The sequence below is a fragment of the Grammomys surdaster genome, unplaced genomic scaffold (assembly GCF_004785775.1).
Source record: "Grammomys surdaster isolate TR1022 unplaced genomic scaffold, NIH_TR_1.0 255, whole genome shotgun sequence".
In the NCBI taxonomy this organism is placed as follows: domain Eukaryota; kingdom Metazoa; phylum Chordata; class Mammalia; order Rodentia; family Muridae; genus Grammomys; species Grammomys surdaster.
This window is the reverse complement of record NW_021604696.1, coordinates 10,490,576-10,517,401: the sequence shown is the minus strand read 5'-3', so window position 1 is coordinate 10,517,401 and position 26,826 is coordinate 10,490,576. Positions and strand designations below refer to the sequence as shown.

The 26,826-nt window shown below is 41.6% G+C and overlaps 1 protein-coding gene across 3 annotated transcripts in view; it reads right to left on the bottom strand.

The window, feature by feature from the left end:
• Il18r1 (interleukin 18 receptor 1) overlaps nucleotides 1-25,904 on the bottom strand; it is a 31,958-nt gene extending 6,054 nt beyond the window's left edge. Inside the window, exons 1-10 of one of the 3 annotated variants that reach the window (XM_028775513.1) lie at nucleotides 25,395-25,904; nucleotides 24,656-24,722; nucleotides 21,082-21,173; nucleotides 17,828-18,074; nucleotides 14,132-14,297; nucleotides 11,541-11,685; nucleotides 8,732-8,794; nucleotides 6,025-6,145; nucleotides 4,209-4,348; nucleotides 2,306-2,464 (exon numbers count right to left, since the gene is read on the bottom strand). In XM_028775513.1, the coding sequence (XP_028631346.1) occupies nucleotides 2,306-2,464; nucleotides 4,209-4,348; nucleotides 6,025-6,145; nucleotides 8,732-8,794; nucleotides 11,541-11,685; nucleotides 14,132-14,297; nucleotides 17,828-18,074; nucleotides 21,082-21,139 (1,099 nt within the window). In that variant the 5' untranslated portion in view covers nucleotides 21,140-21,173; nucleotides 24,656-24,722; nucleotides 25,395-25,904. Of the gene's footprint in view, nucleotides 1-2,305; nucleotides 2,465-4,208; nucleotides 4,349-6,024; nucleotides 6,146-8,731; nucleotides 8,795-11,540; nucleotides 11,686-14,131; nucleotides 14,298-17,827; nucleotides 18,075-21,081; nucleotides 21,174-24,655; nucleotides 24,723-25,286; nucleotides 25,342-25,394 lie in introns of those variants that run through there. The other 2 variants (XM_028775512.1, XM_028775514.1) reach the window with 2 other exon arrangements.
• Between the last annotated feature and the right edge of the window lie 922 nt (nucleotides 25,905-26,826).

The following is a 26,826-nucleotide window of genomic DNA, read 5'->3' as shown; positions in this document are numbered from 1 at the left end:
GAAAAATGACTGGGGCTAAAAAGATGGCTGAGTGTGTGTGAGTTCTTGTCTCTTTGCTAAAAACTTGGGTTCAGTTCCCAGCATCCACATGATAACCAACCATCAGTGGCTTCAGTTCCAATTGGATGCCCTCTTCTGCCTTCTGCAGGATCTTGCACACATGTGGTATACAAATACACACTCAGGCACACACACATATAAAATAAAATCAATGTCTAAATGATTTTCAGAAAACAAAAACAAAACATATATGTAAGTTGGGTCGAACAAAATTGACAAAGGGAAAATGTTATGAAAACTCAGGAGAAAGGTTATTTGATGCCCATTTAAATACAAATATTACCATTTCTGAGCAGAGACCATGGAGAAAAAGCCATATACAGACTTTTTACTTCACTGTCTCATATCCTTTCAAAGGAAGATCACATACATACAGGCTGAGAGTCATATTCCCTGAGCCTTCTAGCTGTTACTATTAAAAGTTGCAAACAAAAAATGATGATGCAGTTCTATTATACTATAATAAAAACATAATACGTTTTAAAATTCTCAGAGAAGTGTATTCAAGAATCACTTCCTATCATGTGGTTAAGGAGTCCCTCTCTCTTATAACCCCAAAATTGGATACCATAAAAGAAAAGGTATACTTGGGTCTCCCACACAACCACACCAGAGCAAGCAAAGGTAAATGATGACATGGGGTATTTAACTTTCTCAATATAGATACTAAGGGAACCTCACCTAATATATAGATAGTGCCTGGAAATAAGACAAAACAGAAAGCCCAGTGCCAGAATAGACCAAGAGTGGATATGTTGAAAAGGAAGACACACACACAAAAAAAACAAATATATGAAAGGTTGCTTGGGTTCTTAACATCATAAAATGAAATACAAATTAACTCTACTCAGCTTCAAGTCTTTGTCTATTAAATGGACAGATATCCAAGAGTGTGTGGGTGAGGGTATAAGGAAAGTCAATGCCATCCTTTGTTGTTAGTGTGTAAACTTTCAGGAAGGAAGGCAATGGGACAACACTCGTCAAAGCCTCCTTGGCATTAGCAGACATCACTGTGGAGAGCGTCCCTGTGGTAATACAGCATGAATAGGAAGCAATGGATGGATGACTTCATTCAGCACAGCATCTCTGTAATAGCAAAGAGGCAAGAGCACAAACACCCACCCATCTGAAGGGGAGGACATAAAGAGTGGTGTTTACACAGAAGCAAGTTACTGAGGGCGTCGGTGTGGGGACACACACCTGTAACCCCAGTGCTTCAGAGATAGGGGCAAGATGATACATAACCATGGGGAGGCCAGCCTGGGCAACATGAGACTCTGTCTCAAAGACAGGCAGACAAACAGGCAGGCAGACAGACAGACAGACAGATAGACAGACAGACAGACAGACTGATGGATAGATAGATAAACAGATAGACAGACATGAAAGGAGGGCCTGACCAAACCTGAAAGATGAGGGATTCCTTCAATAACACGGACAGAAACATAAATCATAAAGCAAAAAACAAAAATAATAAAGTAGGGTAACTAAATCAAGACTTGTTTTTTAAAGGCAGTGTGAAATAAAAATCCACATTAATAACTCACTGGATGTAATAGCAGGTAGGGACATTTTGGGAATTAGAGACATGGACAAGTCAGGGAAGGTCTCCTGTTGTATATTTACAAATTTTGAATTTGACCTCTATGAAGTTTCTTTTTCTATTAAACACACACACCAGAATCAGGTTAACTGTTTCAAAGCATAATAATCTCGAAATCTGAAGATTTTCAGTCACTTTAAAAAAAAACATGAAGAAGCATAGGCCCTTAGACAAGATAACCACCAAGAGCTGACAGATCCAGGAGACTGAAACTGAGGTGACTTTCTTTCTCCCTCGCATTCCTCCAGGTACATCATTGGCCTCCTTTTCCCAGTCCAAAGGATGAAAAGGATGACAGAAAATTCAATGAAAACAAACTTTCTTGGGTATAAAATGGTGTCTAGAGTGTGTAGTTTATATATATGTAAACACATGTGGACTGACAGCACAAGACATGTGAGGAGACAGTTCACAGACATGAAACATCAGAAGAAACACACATGAAAAGTCACAAACAAGTATAGGATTGCACATTGCCCATCTCAGTGTAACCCACACAGCATAATCCCCGACTCCAGGCTGGGAACCAGCTTTCCAGATTTTTAGAGACGTCATCCAAATAAAACGAAGACCAGTGTTTCCTTTACTGGGTGCAGACACAAAATCATGAGCTACAGTGTCCCTGTCACGGCAGCATATTACCTGTTAGCGTCTCGTCTCTTTCCGCTATGCGTCTATAGAACAGAACCAAGTCAACTTTATAAATGATGCACAAAATCACCATGCACACTGCTGCCACAGAGGTGAGAACAACCACGGCTATTCCTCTGGTAAAGACATGGCCTGGGATATCTGGTGTTTCTGCAGAAAAACGAGAGAGAAAGAGATATCATGAATCAAAGGCAGGTAGCCAGCATTCCCCACCATCGTGTTGTAGCAGGCAGTTCTTGCCCTTCACTCTGACTCAGGTATCTGTCTCTCCACATGCTTCCACATTCCCCCTAGCTCCCCACCCTCCTGATGGTTGTCTACGGTGGGAAATCTTTTCACTCCAACTTGTAAATGAGTGCAAGGATGTCCAAAGACTCAAAGTAGTAGCACGGCCACCCAGGCCATCTGCATCTGTGGAATTTAGATTCCTGAAGCAGTAACATGCTAGGGTTGAGCACAAAGGACTAGATCAAGAATCCCTGTATGTTGTCTTCAAGGAAGGCACACTGAAGAGAGAAAATCGGGGTTTCCTATATGACTGCATCAATTGGTTTGTGTTTTAGGAAAAGATCCTTGAGGCTTCCAATCCGTAGTATCTTCATGTGAAAAGGAAAAATAATAAATGAGCCTCCTGCTTAGCTTATGGTTGTTGATGAACAAGACACTCCACAGAACATGTAGCGAAGCCTGACACACAGCATTTTAGGTTCTGACAAAATTCTAGGCAGTATACTAATCAAAACAAAGAGCCATGTCCCCCAGATTGATTCAGTTTGTATTCACCATAGAGAAAACAAAAGAGCGAAGAGGGGGTTAAAATAAAAAAAATAATAATAATTCTTAGTAGCCATCCAAGAAAGTGGTGATAGCCAAACAGTGTCAAAGCCTTCTGGGGAGGCAGGAGAGATGATTCAGTCATTAAGAGGTCCAGGGTTTGGTTCTCAGCATCTACTTGAAGGCTCACAACCATCTGTAACTTCAGTTCTAGGGGATATCTGACTCTCTCTTCTAGCTTCTGTGGACACCAGGCTCAAATGTGATATACATGTTTACCACTCATACCCAGAAAAATATATAAATAAAGCCTTTTAACCCCAATATTTTTATTTAATTGAGATTAAATGTTGATCACATTTTATTTCCTCCTTTGCCCAACAACATTTTATTGATTCACAGTATGTTAGTCTTCATAATGATTCTAATTTCTTGTAAGCTTACACAACACTGCAGCAACCTACCTAAGCATTATAGTTTTCCTTTCCTTTTGCTTATTCTCCAAGAAGAAATGCTAATGGTGTGGGGATTTCCACATTAAACAGTATAAGCCTCACTGAAGTTTTTACCCTCCTACCTGACACACTTTTAAGAAATAAATCTTTCCAGTAAAATCAGTCATTCCATTAAGTAAACAATTCCATATATTTAATAAGCAGACTCTTAGAGGTCATACTCTGGGGTTCCCACATCTTTGAGAGCGATCTATGAATTCCTGATGCGACAGAAACAGGATGATCCCATTTCCCAGGTGACACATGGGAACCGAGAGGAGCAATGAGAGACGGAAGCTCTGAGGATGCTAGAGGTGTTGAGCTGGTACTGAGTGGTACCCAGGAAATACAAATGGCATCAGATAACTGAAGAAGCAGACTAGCATGCTTCTGTTTCACAAGTGCACAGACCATATAACTGATGCTCACGTGACAAGAGAGGAAGATGGAGGTACTCCCTGTGGGAGGGAAGCTCGTGGAACTAGACCTATAAGCTGAGACTTTTATCACCTAGCTCTGTGACCTGGGATGGGACTCTTCACCTATGAAAGCTTGTAGTTGAGACTGGCTGAAGTCACAGAGAGAGCCAGCACAGAGCCTGTCAAGAAGAGCAATGTGTCTCATACCTTTTCTCACCAAGACGAAGCTTTTGGTGTCCGTGGCTTCTTCATTGGCCACGGTGCAATTATATAAAACATTAAGATATTTTTCAGTAATTTTCTGAATTCTCAGTATTTTTGAAGCATACAGTTTGCCTTCAGAAGTCCTGTAATGTAAGAAGATAATTTAGCAACAGGCTTTGTTCGTGAGTCATAAAGTCAGCTCAGGAGATGGGAATTTATATGTTTAAAATATTGAAAGGAAGCTTCGGCCGTGTTTCTGTTTCTGGTGTGAGTTAAAATTAAGCTTCCCACCGGGCGGTGGTGGCGCACGCCTTCAATCCCAGCACTTGGGAGGCAGAGGCAGGCAGATTTCTGAGTTCGAGAGTTCGAGGCTAGCCTGGTCTACAGAGTGAGTTCCAGGACAGCCAGGGCTACACAGAGAAGCCCTGTCTCAAAAAAACAAACAAAAAAAATAATAATAATAAATAAAATAAAATTAAGTTTCCCAAGTCCTCAAGGAAGCAACAGACTTCACAGAAAGGCATACTTCCCCTCCTTTGTTTTTCTGTTTCTCCCTCCTAATGACTTGGAATGCATTCAACACCATCACTCCTACTAACTGTGGCCAGACAGCTCTGCAGTCTGCTCTTTCATTGCTATAAGTGAATCTTGGGCAGCCAGGGTCTACACAGAAAAGATGCTGTTTAGCTTACAGTCAAAAGGCATAGCACATGCTCTAGGAGGACCCCTGAGCTACATCATATCATGGCAGCAGCATCTGTGGACTTATTATGGTCTTTCTCTTCCATGCTTTAAAGCCATCGGAATTCAAACATAGGGACTCCACTCTTGTGACGATTTGAATAAGATAAATTTTTCTATAACCCCAACAGGCTTACAGATTTGAATAATTGGTCTCCAGGGAGTGGCACTGTTTGAAAGGACTGTAGCCTTGTGAAAGGAAGTGTGTCATTGGGAGTAGGCTTTTAGGTTTCGAAGAGTCCTTTCCAAGCCCAGAGTCTAGCTCTTCCTGTTCCCAGCAGATGCCAGCAGATGTAGAATTCTCAGCTCTCTCTCCAGTACCACATCTCCCTGTATCTCCCATGCTCCCTGACAAGAGGATAATGGACTAAACCTTTGAAATTGTAAGCAAGCCCCAATTAAATGCCTCTTTAAAAAAAATGAGTTGGCATGGTCATGATGTCTCTTCACAGCAATAGAACCCTGACCAACACAACTACTCAATTCAGTCAAGCCGCATTTCAAAGGCCTCACCTTCTTAAGGGCTGAGTGGGTTTATTCTTCCATTCTCTACACATTCAAAAGACAATGGCAAATCAGACTCCTGTAGGAGTGTAGGAGATGACAAATCCCATCAAAGCTGCATCAGCTGGATATTCTCCATGGTTAAGAGAATGGACTGTTCTTGCAGAAGACCTGACTTTGAGTTCCTATGTCATTTTTGCTTTTGCAGCACATTATAAAAATACTTGAGATTGTTCTCAAAATCCAAGAAACCATGGCACCCTTTGATGGCTCTCTTATGAGGAGCTTGGTGACAACCCTCCCCCCCAGACTCTGATTAAGTGGTGCCTTTATAAAATGATGCTAAAAACGCTCATTAACATTGTCAGAAAACTTCTTTCTTCAAGTTTAGATATGTGCAGCACATTTCTTCATGATCGGAACATAGTATGAAGATGATAAGCAAATTACAATTGCAGTTGAAGCTGACTTAAACATCCCATCAGCCATCCAGGAGCCCAGCCTCTCTTCTGCTCTGCACATGTGAGTTTTATATCATGCACCGTGGCATCTCTCACATGTCACACGTACATACCACGCTGTCTCGGTCCTGTCTTCTTGCACGTTAGGGTCTGAGTTGTCCTCTTTCCTGATGCTCCAATAAAACAGATCATTTGTATTCAGTAAAGCACTGCAGTTCAGCTCCACATCTTTTCCTAGGTAGAAGTCGACAGTCTTGGTTTTGAATTTAGAAACTCGGTAGAAGTTTCAAATACAGTCGGTGTGTGGTTAATGTGGTTAACGTTAAATAGCACCACATTCAGAAAAAAAAATTGAAGAGGTACTTCATTTTACATTTTTAAAAATTACAATAATGGAGAATTATGTAGCAACAACTAGCCATCACCAAGTAATTAACTGACTTCTAAGTAAATATTCATATTTACTTCAGTTACTAAAATGTAGGGGGTCAGTGGACTTTCCAATCTTCAAATGAGTAGACAGTGCCAAACCAACGTTTCTCTTAAACTACCAGAAAAACAAGATAGGTATACTGTACAAACCAATTACTTAAAATAAGAAAGGCATTGTCACACAGGGGAAAGAACAAGAAACGGTGAACTGAAAGTGTAGCTAGGGAAGCTCTCTTCCAGGTAAGTAAACATGAGCAGCCATTTTATTTGTAAGGAGTACCTTGGAGTCGAAATAAGCAGGAGTCTCATAAAGCAGAGATTCCAGTTCTGTGGGGTATGGGGGCAGCTGCACAGCTCTCGGGAATAGCAGTAAGGGCTCGGATAGCAAGAGACTACAGAGAGTTCTCGCACATGTTTCCAGTGGGACCATAGGAGAGCAAGTGTTGTTTAGCCAGGATGTAAAGGATTCATTACAGCCAATAAATTTGTGTGTTCTTGATTATATGGGTCAATTAGATAGGTATATGAATTAAGCATTGGCTGGAAATAAGACATGAGGAAACTTATTTTAAAGCAATTCTTTGTTGTACACATAATTTTACCATTTTTATTAAAGATAAAAGCAAACCTGTATGCTAATGAGATGTTGCTTGGTTTTTTTTTTATGTAAAGAATTAAACATTGGCTGAATAATTGGTAATTCATGATCTGGAACATCTTCAATGTTACTTCGAAATGTTCAAATCTTGATTTTATAATCATCAACGCTGAGACAACTTTACATAAATATGTAATACAAAATGTCAGAAATTAATTTAAGAACCTTTCAGAAAGTCTATCCTGATCCTGAACCAAAATTTCTCCAACAATTTAAAAAAAAATAAAATAAAATTCAAATCTGCAGCTCAAACAGTCAATTTCAAGGAGAAACACTCTTTAGCACAATACAATCCAAGGGTTTACTAATTTGACTCAAACTCAGGAATGACAGGAGGGAAACACTAAAGGTTTTTGTTTTGGGGTTTTTTTTGTTTTGTTTCTGTAATTAAACCATTGTGCTTCTATAAGACAAGTCTTTATATGTACAGTAAAGAGTGAACCTTCTAATTCACACATGTCTTGACCCTGGGAATGAGGTGTTCAGTCCTCTCCCATGGTGGTGCACAGGAGGAAGGCATGCCTGGTGCACAGTGTGCATGTGTGTATGTGTTCATGTGTGCATGTATGCATGTGTGCATGTGTGTTCAGAACAGAGCACGCAGTGAGGTTGTACAAGTCAGCTCCAGTGACTGCTCCTAGAAACATCTTGGCTTCTTTGCGCTTTTGATTTGGAATTTCCTGTCGCTGTGTATTCAGAAAGATTTTACCTTCGCCAGACTTTTCAAGGTCCTCCCATTCACCTATCCAGTCCCACATGTGGTCTCGGCTCACACCTCAAGAAGCTGTGTTCTAGTGACAAAGGGTTGCAACCAGCATGAGCACGGAGTTCTCTCCAAAACCAGCTATTTCCGTGCATGACAGATTGGAGGTAGCACATCTGCTCCCAGCCACCCCAGCTGAGTTCTGAGCAGACTGAGATGATTTACGAGTTGTGTGGCTGGTGTGCCCGTTATTCAGGCGATAGCGTGGAAAGCAGTATTCCTGTACTTACGTAGGAAAATATCTCAAATCACTTAGCCCAATATCTGGCTTAGAATATGCAAATTTATTGCATTCCTTCCTTGTTTTTATGTTTGAAAGAAATTACCGAGTTGTATACATGGAGTCTTAAGAGTTGTCTAGAACAGCAGTTCTCAACCTGCAGGTCATGACCACTTAGGGATTTCACAGGGGTTGCCTAGGTTGCCTAAGGCCACTCTGATTGTCAGATATTTACATTATAACTATTGCAAAATTAGAGTTATGAGGTAGCAACAAAATAATTTTATGGTTGTGGGTCACCACAACATGAGGAACTGTATTAAAGGGTCGTAGCATCAGCAAGGTTGAAAACCACTGCATTATACATATCCTGAAATTACAGCCAATTCCGTCTGTGGCCAAATATTTAAACTATAGAACAAGATTGATTCATTCCTCCAGAGTATTATCACCAAATTTTCATGTTTTGAAAGGGCAATAGAGGAAAAATGGGAGCCGGGGGGCGGGACCTTGGCTGAGTTCGTAGTCTACAAACCATAGAGAGCCCCATTGATTTTGAACAGAAGTGTCATTTAACTGGGTCGAAAAGATTCAATAGTCAAACAATGACATGCTTTTCCTCATTTTGTAATATTCTTAAATAAGTACATAATGAGTCATATCCACCAACAGTAAGCCAGATTTACTCTTTGAAACGCAATAATGGCCTCATTTGTAAATTCAGAAAATACACATTGTAAAACCTACCCAGTTCTACAGCAACCTTCTCAGACTTTGATCCAAAAATAGCTGGAGTTATTTTACTGTTCCCTAAAAGGAAAATAAAACAAACAAACAAACAACAATATTAGAATTGCCTGGAGTTTCTCTAGGACACCTATCTGTTGGAACATGATCATTCCATGTAACTAAGATTCCAGCATTAAATTCTAGATTATTCATGATTTTATTTACTGCTGTTTAAGGGATCCAAAAATGTTAACTAGAAGAATAACTTAAAATAACCAACTTGCAATTTTTAAACTGTGTCCCACTCTCAGTTTCCATCCCATCCCGTCCAAACTAGGACATGAATCATCCCGTTGTTCAGTGTATCCCTGCACTGTATAACACCAGCCCACTCATCATGGTATCATGGTACTTGTATTCAAATAACCTGTGTTCTATTTCGTCATGATCACCAAACACAAATGTAGCAACTTTGACAGTTTTGCTTCAGCATATTGCTACATTTTATCATTAATTATTTCTTGTTAATCTGTTGCTATGCCTAATTTATAAACCAAATAAAATTTACCACAGGCACATATGTATACAGAAACATAAATAGCATGTGTCAGTTTTGTTTTCAACTGTGGTGTCAGGGGCCCCACTAGCTCTTGAGCTTTATCTGCCGGTAACTGTAGTCATTACTACATACTGACTTGTGTCATGGTCTTATTAACTCTTCATTAACACAGCTCAGGTTATTGAACCTTCATTGCCCATTAGCTATATGTTCATATTGTTGAAAGCCTCATCCATCTAGATTCCTCTGAACTCAAACAGTGGCCTCAGTGAACCTGAAGCCAAAGAAACATCTCGTCCAGGGAGACTGCTGCGAGACACTAAGAGGACCAGATGTTTAGGACATACAAGATGGACAGACACTGGGAAGCACTTGCCCTCCACATCAACATCATCGCCCTCCATCTGTCCGTCTCTCAATGATGGATTTAACAAAATAATACCAAGATTAGATGAGCCATGTGAAGCACCCCTCCCAGGCACCAATCCTGCTCTTGAGGATATGGAGTCTCCAGCCCTAACCATGCCTTGGGTGCCTGACCTGACTCTACCCAACCCTGCTGTACAAATCTGTAATCCCAGCACCACTACTGTCCCTAGTGATATCTGGTCCTAACCTAAATTATATAAGCTTCTCCTATTAATCTCATTATTGTCAAAATGAGTTAGGTGTTATGGGATGGGTTCTTGATTAAAAGGATGAGCCCAGCCCAGGTTTTCTGTCTCACAAGATTCATTTACCCTCCAGTCAAGTAGAGGCCTTCTTCTCAGGGCTGGGGAATGATTGATGTGCTAGGATGGGAACTGAATTTGAATCCCCAATGCCCATGTAACAAGCTAAGCATGACTGCATGTGCCTGTAACCCTAGCACATGGTGGAAGAGACAGGCAGATCTTGGAAGCTTCCCGGTAAGTTAGTCCAGCCATATTAGTAAGTTTTTGGTTTAGCAAGAGATTTGTCTCAAGGCAACAGCAGAGTGGTACAGATAGAAAGATATCTGATATCCAGAGACACACAGGACATCATAGATACACACTCACAGGTGGTTCCTCGGTCTGGAATTTTCCAGAACTGCCAGCCCAATAAACTTCTATGGTTTATAATTGGCTTGGTTCATGGTGCTCTGTTCTATCAGAAGTATATGGCCAGAAGAAATTTGTGGGCACGAGTGTTTAAGGAATTGGAGAAAGGGAAGTTATCTTGTATTGTCTAGGCAGGCTATAAATATGTCTTCATAAGAAAGTCAGAAATGTCAGACTCTGGGGAATGCATATAATGATGGGAGGGGTGGGAGAGAGGAAGGAGAGAAAGGAGGAGAGAAGACAATGAAAAAAAGAAAAGACTGGCAGACATGTGCTCTTGGGCTGGAGAATAAAGTATAATGTAGGTACGATAGACTCTGGATACTGGTGAAAGGCAGAGAAATATATTCCTCCCCCACTGTCCAAAACTATACAATGCTGCGGAAACCTTGACTTCAGACCAGTGAACCTATTCAGACATGTGACCTCCAGAACCCAAAGTCAAGGTGTGCATTTGTTCAGGACACTAAGTCTTGGGGTGCTTTGCTGTAATCACAGGCAGCTACTCAAGCATCAGGTGACATGCAGAAGAAACATGTCTATACAGTGCATGTGTTAGAGCAATCTGTGAGCTTGTGGATTTAGTTAAATGTGTCCTCTACATTGGGTCCCTAGTTTACTGGGATAGTAGTGGAGAAAGTCATAATTAGGGCTATGGTCATATCTTCAAACGACTGAAGGAGCTTTCATATAAGATCAGATAATCCGTGAAGTTTGCAAAAAGCAGTCAGGAAGAGCTAAAGGCAGTAAAATGGACTCTAGGAAATATATCAAGGTGATTGCACACTCAAATTTCCCTGTAAGTTCCCACAAATGTCGTGGATGGCAGATTCTTGGCTGTGCCATCTGAAGTATATCCCTGTGCAGTGCAGATCAGTTAAAACGCCTCTCAGATTGCTCTCACCATAGAATCCTAGGTCTTTGGTTGTCCTCTGAGCTCAGAGCAGCTTGGGCTATGTGCTAACTTATAAGAGGTTCACCCATCTAAGCTTATGTTTGCTACTAGAAAATGTGTTTTCAGCCAGTTTAATGGGAGCCCAAGATAAACCTTTTAAACCTGAGACTTCAAGTGGTGTTGTGTTCTCAAACCCAAGGAGGTACCCTCTTCTCCCCAAGTAATTTCACAATAAGAAAAACCACCTGCTTCTTTCATATTCATTTGTTTCTTCGACAAACTTTCTCTTACCTTCAATAACCGTTATATTGAAAGTCCTGGTGATGTTGTACTGTTTCCCGTTATGATGGACAGAAAACACACAGGAGTAATAACCCTCATCTCCAAACTCGGCATCCTTCAGGATCATTGGGGTTTTGGATATTTCCTTACAGTTCTGGTTTTGTCAAGGCAAGTTAAAATACTTTAGGACACTAAAGGCAGTATAGTTTTAATTGTTCACATTCCTAACACTTGAGATCTTTAGGGATAAAGGGAAACACAACAGACAACCAGCAATCCCTAAGTCCGTGTCCCAGCAATTCACCCTTGCTTCCACTAGAGTAGTGAAGTGACTGTTATCATTGCCACTAATGAAAAGAGGGCTCTTACCACCCCAATTACCTGGTGTTTACACACATACAAAGAGAGAGACAGACAAACAGAAACAGACAGAATACTTAAATAACAAAATCCCTGCTTAGGTGAAGACTGTCCATCTTAGAAACACATCTCTACTTCATGACACTTTGGCTCCAATTCTGTGGGTAAGGGGGAAGGGTCGATGGGAATATGGACAGAATGACTCAGAGGACTGAGTAGAGTTTTCCAGCACTGGATTTTTGATGTCCTGCCCAAAAAGGCATAGATGACCAGATCCATGGACATACTTCAATCTTTCTTTTTCTCTCTACATGTTACAGTAACCAATAATAACAACCACAAAGCCACTGACTACAAACCAGCCCTCAGTCAGCCACTGGTAGATCCCTGTCAGTGCAGGAACTATCAGAAAAGGTGATCTGAAAGACTAACTTTGACCATGTGGCTCTGTTCCTCCACATTCCTAACAAGGAAAACCTAACGCTTGTAGACTTCACCCCTTCTTGCTTCTGCTGGTGGCCTCTGTAGCTAGACCCAGGTAGTTACCCAAATATCTTACAAAGTGTCCATGTGTACCTCATATCTGCAAAGTGTTTCTGAGCATAAGTAGCATTTTATAAACCCAAGCAGATGCTTTTCAATATGTACAGAATGTCAGAGGTCTTCATTTTCAGTTCCAATCAGACCTTTTCTGATTCAGGTGCCTTGCACCTCAGTATGATCACGGACAGCCCATAGTCCGAGCATGCTTGGCCTTCTGTTCAGCTGTTCAGCCACAAAGAGACCCAAAAACACGTATTTCCTAAATTTAGGTATCTGTGTACTGGGGCTTCCTCTAAAACCCAGCAACCAAGACTCCCTAATTTACATGTACTGCAAAATGTGTATATTTAACAGGAAAAGAAAGCAGGTAAACTAAAGACTGAGTCATATGTTTTAAAAATATTTCAGATAGGAAGCTCCTCTGCCACCTCACATATCAATACATTACAGAAAGAGCTACAAACACGCCCCAAGGAAACCACCGGTGGCTCAGCTTCCACGGGTTCCCCTGTTCAGCTTTGACAGGGTCAGCAGTACAGGTTTTCTCTTCCACAGATATGGCACAGGCCATGTTGCATGTGTCTATGAATATGAATGTGTGCACTGTTTTATACATGCTGAATGTGAGACGCAAGTGTGAACAGCTCCTCTGTGGCATCTTTTTAAAGAGCTCTTATGACCCAATAAGGAAAAGGCTCTCCAAGGAAGCAGAAACTACACAGACTACCCACAAAGCGAGTTCTATTAGGATACAGTTCACACATTTAACTTAGAGTCATTAAGAGAACAACAGGAAGACACACCAATTTCTGAAATGTCTGATGTCAACTTTTTAACCTTCTGAAAATATTATTTCTCATGTTATGGAAGTGTAATGAAGGTAGGTAGAGAGTTAGACAATCAATAAACCTCTCTCTGGTCTAGTAATCCTACATGTATGGATTTTCTAGAATGATTAACCACACTATTATAATATTAATCATAAATCACCCAAAATTGATATAAATATCATCTGTTATAATCTGTAAATAACAGAAGGACTCAGGAAACTTACATATGTCTAGTAGCAATGAGGTCATCTAGTTTAAATTAAGTCCATACAAAATGCAGGCCAGGTTTAAAAGAAGGTTGTTCAAAGAAAGGTATGGATGAATAATCACATTGTTTTAATTAGAAAAAAAACAGGCAACAGAACCCCACTTCTAAGGACAGATGTTCATCTGGTAATGAAAGAGCACAGTTGAAGGATTAGGAGGGATTTTTCACTTTCTTTGTTTTTTGTTTTCTGTCTTCCAGCTTTATAAAGAAGACTCAAATATTCAGGAAACATATACAATTGTGTTTCAACATTTAAATGAATATTACAAAATAAAGTGAAATAAATAATCTAAACCTACACTCCCTGAACTGGTTTAATTTAATTAGAAGAACAATGAAGGAAGATGAGGAGAGAAGCAGCAGCCACTGTGTACTGAACAGCCGCTACAAAGCAGAGCAGCTACCACACACCCCACATTGCATACTTTGGCTCTTTACAAGAACAGTACAGGACACCTTCTCACACAAGCCAAGTCAGCCATGTGGACTTAGACCAATTGTTCTAGTTGAGGTCAAAATGGTCCACTGTCTTTATATCCTCTGCATGGAATGTTATTTTTCCTATTGAGTCTTCAGTGGAGATATTTTCAACGTGTTACCTTATACAGAGACGTGTGGTTGATCAGCTCTCCATAGCTAGGATTTTCACATTCTATATGCAGAGACTTCTTAACTTCAACATCTTTGCTCGTCACAAGTTTTTCAGAGAAGCAGCTGTGCTTGTTTCTTTTGGTGACATTTAAAGTCCAATTTTGACGATCATTGCTAAGAAATAAAGGTATGGAGGAGTTTTGTAACAACTGAAGAGATTTTGCCACTGCTTCCAATCTTCCAATTCACCCTAATTTCTATATAAAGAGATTTAATTATTGATGTGTAGGTTTCTCTCTGCCACCGCTTGATTGAAAGCAGAAAGTTTACAGCTGTCAATGGAGTGAAAGATTACACTCCGGTGCAGTCTTTACACATACACACTCACACGCACACTCACACACCATCACACCATCATGTGCATAGCACATACACACCACACATGCTTACCAAATAGACCACACACAGGCAGACATTCGGTATGGATGGAAGAGCAACTAACGTTTTAAACTTTATCATCAGCGCTGAACAAATTCAGAGACTTACAGACCAAGATCGAAGGATAGTCTTAGTTTCAAGCCAACCTTGTCTCCTAATGATGTGTGCATCTACACTGTGTGTTCTGTTTCCCAAAGCATGTTACTCTGTGGACTTTTCCTTACTATTGAATAAGCTGGAGTTCCGCACAGCCCTTGCACAACTGAGCAAAGGTGAAATTCAGTAGCTCTTATGGTCGTGATTACTCTTCTCAGAAATCAGCCATCTTGAAGATGGTGCTAAATGACATGATTTTAAACAACAGCGTTTTAAAAAGTGAAAACATTTTCCATTGTGTGTTTGCTTCCACAATGCATGTGACATATGGGTCCACATCCCCAAAGTAGCATATATATTGGTAAATTTTCCTGTGACCTGGGAAATGTGTGTCCACCTGGGCTTTCCCAGGTCCCCTTTACATCTACAATGGGATGGACGGGAAAGAGCAAAGTGGTCTATTGCTCAAAGACTCTCAGATATTTTACAGTGTGTGTATGCAAGGGAGCTTGACCATTTCTCTAATGTTCATGTGAGTAACTAAACAACTTTCCCATTGTCGTGTGTGTGTGTGTGTGTGTGTGTGTGTGTGTGTGTGTGTTGTACTGGGTGGGACCAGGAGTAAATGCACATTGGGTTGCCCCTAAGAGACAGGAGTGGTTGGTATAATACTACATTTTCACACTCTCTGAAGCCTTGTTCTTTATCTTGTAGTTTCTCATACAGAGGAAATCAGCCAGTGTCAGGGAGGGTAACAGACCGCTACTCGCTAAAAAGCAGGGACTAAGTGGCCATGCATAACAGAGCTACTTGGCCTTGAAAAGAGCTCAGATTCCTATTGGCAGCATCTTCTTCTTAAAACTTCTCTTGTCAAATTGTGTTGGCTTCTACATCTGCAGTTCTCGATTCCTAACATTCAGCAGATCTTGACAGAGTGCCTGCCATGTGTGGGAACCCCTTAGGAGTACTGAACCCGGCAACACTCTGCGCTCCCTGTCAAAGAGCAAGCCCAAAGGCTGATAGGAAATTGAGATCAAGAAAATCAAAATCTAAGACCCTTCCACAACTTCCCTGTCGCCTGTGGCAGTGAATCAATGATACTCTGGTTATAACGATCCCTCTGGCTGGGTACTGCTTGAGTTTAAGAAGCCCTGCTTAGAGGCTGATTGCTCATTTGTGGAGTGCTTGCCTACCATGAACATAATCTTGGGTTCCATCAGCAGCAACCTAAAGCCAGATGAAAGAAGAAAGGCAAGAAAGAGAGATTAATCAAAAAGGGAAGAAGAAGAAAGAAAGGAGAGGAGGAAGGAGGGAAGAAAGGAAGGATTAAAGAGGAAAGGCCTGCTTTCTTCTCTCTGGCTCCAATGTAAGCTTTTTGTGCCCCAGCCTCGGGCTCCTACCTTCATTTCTCCACCTCCACTACAGAAAACTTTCTCTTCTGTGTGATTTTCTTTCTTAGCTCATTTTCTTTCCTTTCTAAAGATTTTAACTTTTAGAATTCTGAGTGCATGCAAGCATGCGTACGAACATATGTAAGTAAGGGTGCTGCACAGCCCAGAAGAGGCCCTGGTGCCTAGATCTGGGTTCCAGGTGTTTAGGAGCCACCCAACACGGGTGCTGCAAACTGAACTCAGGTCTTCAGCAAGAGAAGCACATCTTCTTCACCACGAAGCTCTCTCTCTCTCTCCTGCCTCCATTGCTCTCACAAACGCTGGTCCATCGGCTCAGTACAGATTTCCTCCTTAAAATGTGATGCAGGCTCTGGGTTCTGCTTCTACTTGAACTATATCTAAAGATGTCCAAGGCACCTGTTTCCATGCGGAAGCTCCATTACACTCAAAGCCATCCTCAAGGCTTCTCCCTTATCATCGGGTGTGTTCCTTTGACTTTCTACACACTTCAGGGGGTGTTGGAAATCCTCTGAGCTGGTTTATGCTCCCATCTCTCCATGCTGCTTACTCGTGCTACCTCATTCTGAAGGTCTGACTCTTGCTTCCTAATACAGGCTGTGTTATCTCTTCTCTATATCAGAAAAATAGCAAACACTCAGCTCCATCTTCTCCCCAGGATGACCATAGCTGCCTCTTCCCCTCAAATGGCTCTTCCCACCTTATCCAGAATGCCCATGTCTTTAAGTCATGTGCATGCAACAGTGAGGACAGGGACTGTTTCTCCTCCCCATTCATTTGTAACTCACTCTAGAAAGATCCAATTGCAACATCCATATTATAATTCTCTCCCTTACAATGTCGCATAAAACTTCACTTAAAAAAAAAAAAAACAAGTTCTACAACTTATTTCTGATGCTCAGAAGTTTCTGTGTCAAATAAACAACTATGACCTCATTTTGTGAAAAACCACAGGAGCAAACCAGAGGCTTTGCTGTGAAATCTCACTTCTCTTTCTCTAAGTTGTGCTGATAATGATCAGGGCTCACTCTAGAATCAAGACATATTACTAAAAGAAATCTGCTATATTGCACAGCACAGTGACACATTATCCAGCTAGCCCTGAGCAATGTTTAATAGGTCAATGTCAAGTCTTTATAAAGAATGTTTACCTATACATGTATGCATATCTCTCTCTCCCTCCCTCCCCCACTCTCCCTGCCTCTCTGCCTCTCCCTCTCCCTCTCTCTCTCTCCCTCCCTCCCTCCCTCCTTCCCTCCCTCCCTCCCTCCCTCTCTCTCTCTCTCTCTGACTTTGGCTATTAGCTTGTGGCTGGGTAGCAACTGTATCTTTTCCCCACTAACTGCCTCTCATTTCCCAGAATCCTCCAAAATCTAGACTAGGATGTATTCCCATAAATCCTTCTCTTTCTCTGGAGTCCAAACAGGACATGTGGGAGGAGGCCCTGGTTGCTCCTGCCTCAGATGCCACATCATCTGAAGTCCTCACTACTCAATCCACCTGAATTTCACCTCTGCTTATCATTAGCAAGAGTCCCCTCAAAGGGAATCTCATTAGTCATTCGGCAAAATCACTTAAAATATATAAATACAGTGACTGACTTACTATTTCTACAATGAATTAAATGTTTGTTTTTCATTGAAGAGAGAGCAGGGGAGAAAAAAAATGCATGGATTATCAGACCTTACAAATGTGTATTTGGCTTTCTGAGCCAAGGTCAAGAGTCCCGGGAAATTTGTTATAACAAATTGGCTCACTCACCCCACTTGAGAAAAGTACGTTCCCTCGTCATCCAGCTCAACTGGCCAGAATTCTAAAACATGACCACGAAAAATGATTCTGGGCGAGCTTCTGGTGTCCAGTTCTCTATACTCATGTGAAGCATTGCCTCTGAACCATCTTATGGTGGCTGTTTCATTCTTGTGCTCGGGTGTAGCCTTGTCACAGGGCTTCAGATAAAAAGGCTCTCCTTCTATCACGTGAATTTGTGATCGGTGAATGCAACTTTCTGCAACAGATTGAAACGGGAAAGGGAGATAAAACAGGACAAGGGTGACTTTTCACTGACCCCCCTCCACCAGTGTAAAAAGCAAAGTCAACGAGAAAGCTACAAGAAATCTCAGCATTACACTCCTGTGTTGTCTGAAGGGAAGACACACCGGAGATAAGACACTTTCAGAACCAAGATGAAGATAAAGCTGATGGCTTCCCCTAGACAGAAAGCTGAAGAGCTTAACCAACCCTCACTCAAAGGCGTTGAGGCCACATCTTCAGAGTATGACTATAACTTACTGTTAAGGAAAGATATAGAAGTCATAGGGTCATCATATTCCTTCAAAATGTCAGCATCATGGAATCTCCATGGGAAAGACAAGAGACCTGAGTGTACATCTTCATCTCTGTCACCACAGGCCTCATGTCCCCTATGCCCAAACAATCTGTATATTCCGTTCTGGGGAAGTTTGGGAGAGATAGTGGAGTTCTTGGGTAGCTAAATCCCCACAGCAGCATGTTTCCATGTAACTGACCAAGAACTAATGAATGCAAACCACACCTAATACTGGATCCCTTTCTCTTCCCATTTCCCTGTTTCTCAGCTCAGATCCTTTAGCTTTGGAAATGTATCTTTTTTTTTTCACCTCCAAAGAGCGGCCCTCTATTCTAAATTGGAGTTGTTGAACAGTTCTCAACCCCTGTGGATCTAGAATGCCCTTAATTAATCCTCATTTAGCAAATCACAGTCTGTTAAGTAAAGTCCACGAAGTACTTCCTTAAGACTATATACAAAATGTCTCTGTTGTTAGGGTCTATTGTTCAGAGCAACATTTGGGAGGGCGTTAACTTAATGTTAACCACAGCAGAAGAAGGAAGTGGCTCAAATGTCAGATCCACTTCAAAGTTCAAGAATGACACTGGGCATCAGCCTCTGGCTGGTACTCGTAACATAATCTCTGTTCTCCATCTCAATATTCCAACATACTTGCTTCTTGACACTCAAAACAAGAGTCTCTACCACTTCAATAACTCCCCAGTGCCTTACAGACTGAGGGTTACAGTCATACAGTATATGTACTCTCCGTGTCCGGTGTCTGATGATGTCTCCGCACATGATCAAGCCTATCTGATCCTTCCGTACATCATCAAGCCTATCTGATCCTTCTGCACATCATCAAGCCTATCTGATCCACACATCATCAAGCCTATCTGATCCTTCTGCACATCATCAAGCCTATCTGATCCTTCCACACATCATCAAGCCTATCTGATCCTTCCATACATCATCAAGCCTATCTGATCCACACATCATCAAGCCTATCTGATCCTTCTGCACATCATCAAGCCTATCTGATCCCTCCACACATCAATCCTGTCTGATCCTCACATCATCAAGCCTGTGATGTCCGTTCTTTTTCCTACATGCAGCATGAGCCCTTTCATCATTATTCTGCAGGGCTCAGCCATACCATGATTAGACTATTCATTGTCTATGTACTGGGAACTCAAGATTATTGTAAGAGACTCTATTGGACAGTTGAAGTTTCCTAGGTTTCCAAGTGTTGCTTCATTAAAGAAACAAACCTGCTACAAACATAAGTGCTTGTACTTTGGCTGATGAATGTGTGAATTCCTTTTTGGAGATGGCCTCCATTTAAAAAAAAATAGTGGGCAGTAGGAAGTTAGCAATATATAATTATGAGGAACCTCATGTCTTAAAATAAGTTTTCTTGTGTTTAGCATTACAGCCTCACTTTGATTGATATGATGCTCGAGGTAACGTTACATGAATGAACAGAGGTCAAGGTGCACGGACTGGGTGAGCAGTCAGTCCAGTTCGTCCATGGACAAAGTCAGTGGTTTAAATTGCTCTATGCAGACAACTGTGAGAGGCCAGCGCCAACAAGTCGGATGAATTCCACATATGAAATATTGATTTCCTATTCATGAAAGTCATTCCCTAAGCCCCCAAAGGAACCGGGAGCTAGAACCTGAGCCCCAGACCTAGCAGACTATAGAGCTGGTTTTGTTCCAAGATTGTGTTTCATGGCAGTCGGGAACAGAAGATAGATGTTTGTCTATCAAGCATGGAACACATGACACACGTACTTTGCAGTCTTGCTCAGTAGTCCCTAACAAATCATTTCATACCAAGAAAAATGAACGGTCTTCAGGATTTGGGTATCACTGCATTGTGTGGCATGTACTATTCCAACAATGCATGGGTATGTTCATAAGCATACCTCCAGACTGGAAATGTATTATATGAAAACAATAATAGGTAATCTCTGTTTTCCTTTCTCAATAATTCTCAAAGAAAAGGATATGGGCCCAAGTGTTCCCTTTTGGGTGTGACATTCTGAAGTCGTTTAACTGATTTGCTCCCTTTCTCCTCCAAGTCCTATGCAGTCATGAGACTTGGCGCCAAAGAACAGGACCTTTCAATCCTTCTCCACCTGGAGAAGATCCCCAAACCACCACAGCTCATAAGTTAAAGATTCTGTCTGACCTGCCCTGAAGCTTGCTTCAGAGTCTAGTCCAGCCTTTCTCTTTCTTATTTTTTCTAGCACTTGGGTGATTTTTAAGAGGTGGAAAGTATTTTCTGTTTGCTTCTTTTTGAATACTCCTTTTAAAATGAAGGAATTCTTGCTATCCTCTCAGGAAATAGAAACTTATACAATTGCAAAGAACTAGTAAAGAAGACAAGTGTTTTCTTCCTCTATTTCAAATGCAGTCAGGAATAGGTAATAGATGCCTATTTTCTTCTAAAGTGTAATTCAGTGTGAAGACCCCCGCCTCTCCACAAAGTGATCTGCGGACCTTTATTTGGTCTGTTCCCAGCTCTCTTCCCTTCCCTTCTCCAGGAGCAGCAAGTATTTCTCGGAATTCTAAAGTAAAATCTGAAGTCACTAAATGTTAAACAGATTAGGCAACTTGAGTAACTGCATCAGCAATAAATAAAAAACAAGCCCCCATAATTTCCCTCTGGCTCTTGACCAGTTTGTTTATAAAACACTTACTTGAGGCACTTTTAACAACGAGAACGCACAGTATCAAGATGAATTCTTCATGATGCATGTTTAGGCTTCTGCTTCTGCTTCGAATGGTAATTCTAGAGAAAGAATAATTTAAGGTTAAGCTTACACCCTCAAACAAACCAATTCCACCTTACAACAGATGTTTCAACACTTTCTGGGCACATAAACACAAAAGCACTCCAGCAATGTCTCCTAACTTCTAAAATAGTCATGAGTGCACCAAACTTTTAGCCACATAGAATTAATACATTCCAAGGCAATGAATTTTAGCTCCCAAAACACATAATTATTTAACAATTTTTTTTTTAGTACAATAGGGCCTGATATCTTTTAACCTGATGCACACTAAGTTTTGCCTCCAGGGTCCAAGCTAAACTCTAGAAAAAATACATGATTCTACAGATGAAACAATCCATGACCTATTGAGGTGTGAATGGCAGTTCAACCTGTGCAGAAGTGTGTGTGTGTGTGTGTGCAGGTGTGTGTGTGTGTGTGTGTAGGGGTGTGTGTGTGTGTGTAGGGGTGTGTGTCTGTGTGTAGGTGTGTGTGTGTGTGTGTGTGTGTAGGGGTGTGTACTATGTGTAGATCTATTATGTGTATTCTGTGTATGTTGTGTGTGTGTGGAGGAGTGTGGGGAGTGTTGTGTGTGTGTGCAAGGGTATGGGGTATTGTGTGTGTGTATGTGTTGTGTGTCTGTGGAGGGGTGTGTATGTGTGGTGTGATAGAGGGCAGGAACAGGGGAGAGAAAAGCTTACTTTGACTCACTGTTTCATAGTTTCAGAGATTTCAGAAAGTTTCAAAAGTCTAAGAATTATGTTATCATGCTCAACAGTAAAGCTTGCACAAGGCCTGGAGCACAGTGACCACTGTCTTTGGAGTACTATTAGTAAAGAAGAGACATGTGACCTGGGCACCTGGAGCACTGTCCCTTGAGGAGATGCATATGACCTGGGTACAAGTCAGCACTGGCTGCCCCAGTGCTTACTTTAGGGACATGGATAAAGCAAGTAGCAGGTTCCTATAGTTCTAATGCTCTTTACAGGACTGGGACCCCAGGGCATTGTTCATTCTGCACTGAGCTTTGATCCTAGAACAGCCCAGCCTTTGCCTTTCTAATATGAACAAGACATGCAGGGTAGAAGAGGGCTCTTCCAACTCAGGCATCCAGTCTAAATATTTCACAAATAATCCCTCATTTCCTGTTTACAGAAGTGCCTACCTCTTCCATCCCACTGCCTCAAAGGAACTCTGGTACCACAGAACACATCAGGACATAAAGAGATTTGGTTCTGTCAGTGGTACACAAAACTAATTAGAATCCCAGTCTGATAACACTTGAGAAGCTGTGGACCTTGGACAAAGTGAGTATCTTGAGAACTGTTGGCCCACTCCCAAAACACAGAGGGTAAGGTGGCTTTCTTCCAAATCATGGAGGGATCACAGTATCTAAAGTTCGTGAATGAAGACTTCTGGGATCCCGGCAGAGCTTAAAACCTAGAGCAACGCCTAACAGCCGCTCACACCCAATTCAACCTCCTCAACCACAGGAGAAGGTTTATAACAAACCTACCCAAACCACCTACCAGTTTGCAAGGGATGGTAGTGTGAAAACACAAAGGGTATCTGTTCATGGAAAGTACCAACCGTTCAGAGCCAAATTAGAACAATGGGTAACTTGAAACCTCTGCCGCCCACTCCGACACCTTTATTAAGTGTCTGATAGTTCTGACTTGGGTAGAATACAAAACTGCGGTTTTCCCCATGCCATTTCTCCAGTTGAGGCTGCCACAGGCTGGCACTATCTTTTTTCCTTCCTTCTCTGTTATCATTTTGACTTTCAACAAGAAATAAAATTCTACAGTCATTCAACATTCTGATAAAAGTTTCAACTTGAGACGTGTTAAGATCTCAGCATATACAAAAATCCACGCTAACCACACGGCTGTGTGAGTGGAGGTGTGGGCGGTACTTTGATGTTCTATTGTGCTTCGTAAGTTGTATATGTGGATTTAAGAAACTGGTGTTTTTCGAGGTGGGAATTTTAGGGGCTGTTAGTGTTCTCTTTTGAGTTTTTTTGCTTTGTTTTGTTTTGCTGTAATCTTGAAGCGACTTGCTTTTCTTCTGTGTTTTATTTGTAAAGTAATATCTTCCCAATGTAGAATACTTATAAATCAAAGAGTAAAAATAAGAAAAAATTTTCACAATACACCATCTTTCCCTATTCTTCTTGCAGTTTTTTTGTATTTGTTTTCAATAATGAAATGATGTCTAAGTAGCTTCCTGTCTTGTCTTTCCTCCTGATATGTTCACTGAAGGTTTTCCTAACTTAGACTTTTCCTTGTTCTTGCTATTCTAATGAATCCCTCGGATTCCTTCATAAGCATGTGCTATGACTTACAAAATAAACTCTGTTATATAATAACCCATGACTGACTTCATTCATAAGGCAGTATATTTCAGTTTTATGGAGTGCAACCATGGGCCCCAGGCTGTCTAGATCTGAATCTTCAAGTCTTTCCTTTACTGGCTTAACAATCGTGGGCAAGCCACCATGCCTAGCTGTGCTCAGAGTGCTTAATCCATAGGAGGGAATGACAGGTCTATCTCTCTGAGCAAAGTGTTCCTGCCCAAAATGTCTAGAGAATAATGTCCTCTAGATGTCAGCTCTTACCACTGTCCTTATTTCTTATCATTGTATTGGTGTTGTGATATGGTGGGACAGAGAAAAGTCATGATTAACGCACACTGTCCAGACACATTCCAGAAACACCTTTGCAGCTTCTACCTGTCCAGTGCAAGATACTTTCGACCACACCCATGACAACAAACTCCATGACAATAAGCTCCATGACAACAAGCTCCATCCTACCTTTCAGATCTAACTAGGCTGTCCAAATGGAACAGGGCCTCTTGTGTATTTGAATCTGCATTTTCTTTTTATTATAAATGAGGCAAATAATCACATAATACCGGCTGTTTCATTTCATGATTACCAACTTTTCCATAGCAAGGGATTCTTTCCCAGTTCCCAAATGTCTGGAATTCTACCCTATTTGTTTAGCTTTTAATTTTTCTTTTGGTGTATTAGCATATAGAAAATTTTTATGTTCATGTGTGCAAGTCAATATTCTTGTGTGTGTGTGTGTGTGTGTGTTTCTATTATTTGTAAGTGTAGATCATCCCATGTTTCCCTCAAAGGTAAGACAGATGCTTACCTATATTTCTCACTTTTATGGCTTTATAACCATGAATTATTTCTCTGTCTAATCAAATAGTGCACCCTTTCCTTTGAAGTTGGTTGATATCCACTTACCATGTAAAGGCTCTCCTAGAGCACTATGGGAAATCTAGCACAGGTGCCTGCCCGGGGGCAAATGTGTGTGCATGAACACAGCCACTTCCTCTCTGTTCTCAATGCGCTAACCTATCCATAGCAATTGCTACTAACCAGCATGAGCCACTTTATAGTGGCTTCTTTGCTGAACTGTTGAATGAACCAAATCCGCAAAATACATACAGATGGGAGTCCCGATTGTTCATTCAATTCGGTACACACCTACACCATCTCCGACTTCGTAAAGCATGACATCTTCAAAGGCTTGTTTTCACAGACACGTTGCCCCCTAAACACACACAAGGGACAGCCTTGACTCTTCCAAGCTCCCCGATGATCCCAGTGTGCACACAGATGTAAAGCCACCAATCTACAGGCCTTGCCTGTGCACTCAGAGAAGTACATTTCGTGTTAGATACATTCACTTCAGAGTTGACCAATAAATTTACAATTGATACATGTGCGAGCACGTTTGCGTGTATCCATAAATAGAAAGAATAGTTACAAACTTAGTTATCCAATGACATAAAATTGTCTCTACATTAAATTAAGTTCCTTTCCAAAAGTTATGTGATCTTGAGGCATAGGATAAAGGCCAGATGCAAGGTGACCAGTATCTCTGTCCCTCTAGACAAGGAAGCACTTCCAGGGTGTCCTTTTGAAGGGTATCAATGTGGTCATGTCCTGAGGTCCTGAGTTTCTGAGTCTATTCTTTTGGGTCCTCACCATGAGAAAACTGACCACATTCTAGTAAAAACAGTTCATCTGAGCACATAGGCGTTAAGCTCCTTAAAGCTTCCCAGTAAGCACACGCGCGCGCAGACACACACACACACACACACACACCACTCACAATTGATCTTGTTTTCAGGATCCTTGCACCCCTGGGAGTGAGTGGTCCCTTCCCCTAGTTCCAGACAGCAGAAGTCAGTGAGGACTGGACATCAGAGCCTGCTCTTACCTTCTGAGAGGCAGCCCACAGGCAGGGCGGGGCAGTGGCTTCTCCTTCACTTACATCTGTGAAGCCGAATTCGCCTAGCAGAGGAGACTGAGTACCTCCTGGTTCACAACTGTGACACCAGGGAGGGAGGGTTCGGTGAGGCGGGGCCAGGAGCTTGATTAGAGAGATCCAGCAACCCAGAGAATTGTTGAAGGGAAAACAAAAAACAAACAAACAAACAACAACAAAAATAAAACCTAACGATTCCGGGGTGGAAGGGTTGGGGGAAGAAGATCAGAATAGTAAGAACAAAGGAAAAGCTAAGATTTCAGGTGGGCACCGCCCGGGATGGGAGGGGCTCCAGTCCGGAGTTAAGAGTTGGGGGACTGAAGTCTGAGGCTCTACAAGCTGCTCCACCCCGGAGCGCTCAAACTTTCAGTTCTGAGAAGCCTTGCACTGCTGGCAGCAAGCCTGTGCGGGGTTTCTCCTCTCGCTTCTGCTCACCTATGAGCTCCAGAGTTTCCAGAACTAACCCCGACCCCCACCCCTGAGGCTATAGAAAAAGTCCACTGAAGTTCTCCTGCCTGGGTCTCAGCTGACTCCTCGCGGCTCCAGACGTCCATGGAGGCACAGCCACCATCTCAGCTTCCTGAAACCTGCAGCCTGTCTATTACCACCGAGAACCACCTGTGCCCTGTGAGCACCACACCCTTCAGGCAGAGGGCGCTGAGAACCCGGGACTCCTGCACCAAGGTAGGAGGAGAGTCCTTAAGACTGCCAGGCTCGCAGAGCCAGCATAGGATGCTCAGCCTCCTTCATGGGTGGAACTCACAATCTGGGAAGTAATAGTGAGATTTTAAATTGTTCAAAAGAAACGGAGGCCAAACAGAGTATTACTAGATTTTTATAATGAACTAGAACTCTTCAAACACACTTGAAGAAAACACTCAGGGAGTCAATGGCACATTTATTTTTTGCCCAGTGAAAAATAATTCGCCATACAATAATAAATAGGAAAAGCATAATATTGTTGGGATACATGAAAAGCAAGTGTTTTAATGAACTTCAACACTCCTTCTACTGTAACTCACAAACTGGACAGCAGCAAGGCTCATTCCCTTCCTAATCTAATATGGGAATGTCTAAAAGCAGCAACATTGAGGAACACTTTGTTTTCCTGTGACTAGTAACCAAATAATCTCAGCTCTACTTGGTCAAGCACCTTGAAGAAATGGGGAAAAAAGTAGAAATGGGAGAAAGACCACAGAAGACATTTTTACATGGATCATGCTTTGAACCTTTCAAAACAATAAAATAAAACTAATATTTTGAGTTTAGCATAATCATCAGATTATAGTTCATTATAGAAAAAAATCAATTATTTCTTCTCTTCTTTTTTCTTCCTTCCTTTCTCCTCCTCCTCCTCTTCCTCTTCTTTTTCTTCTAGTTTTTT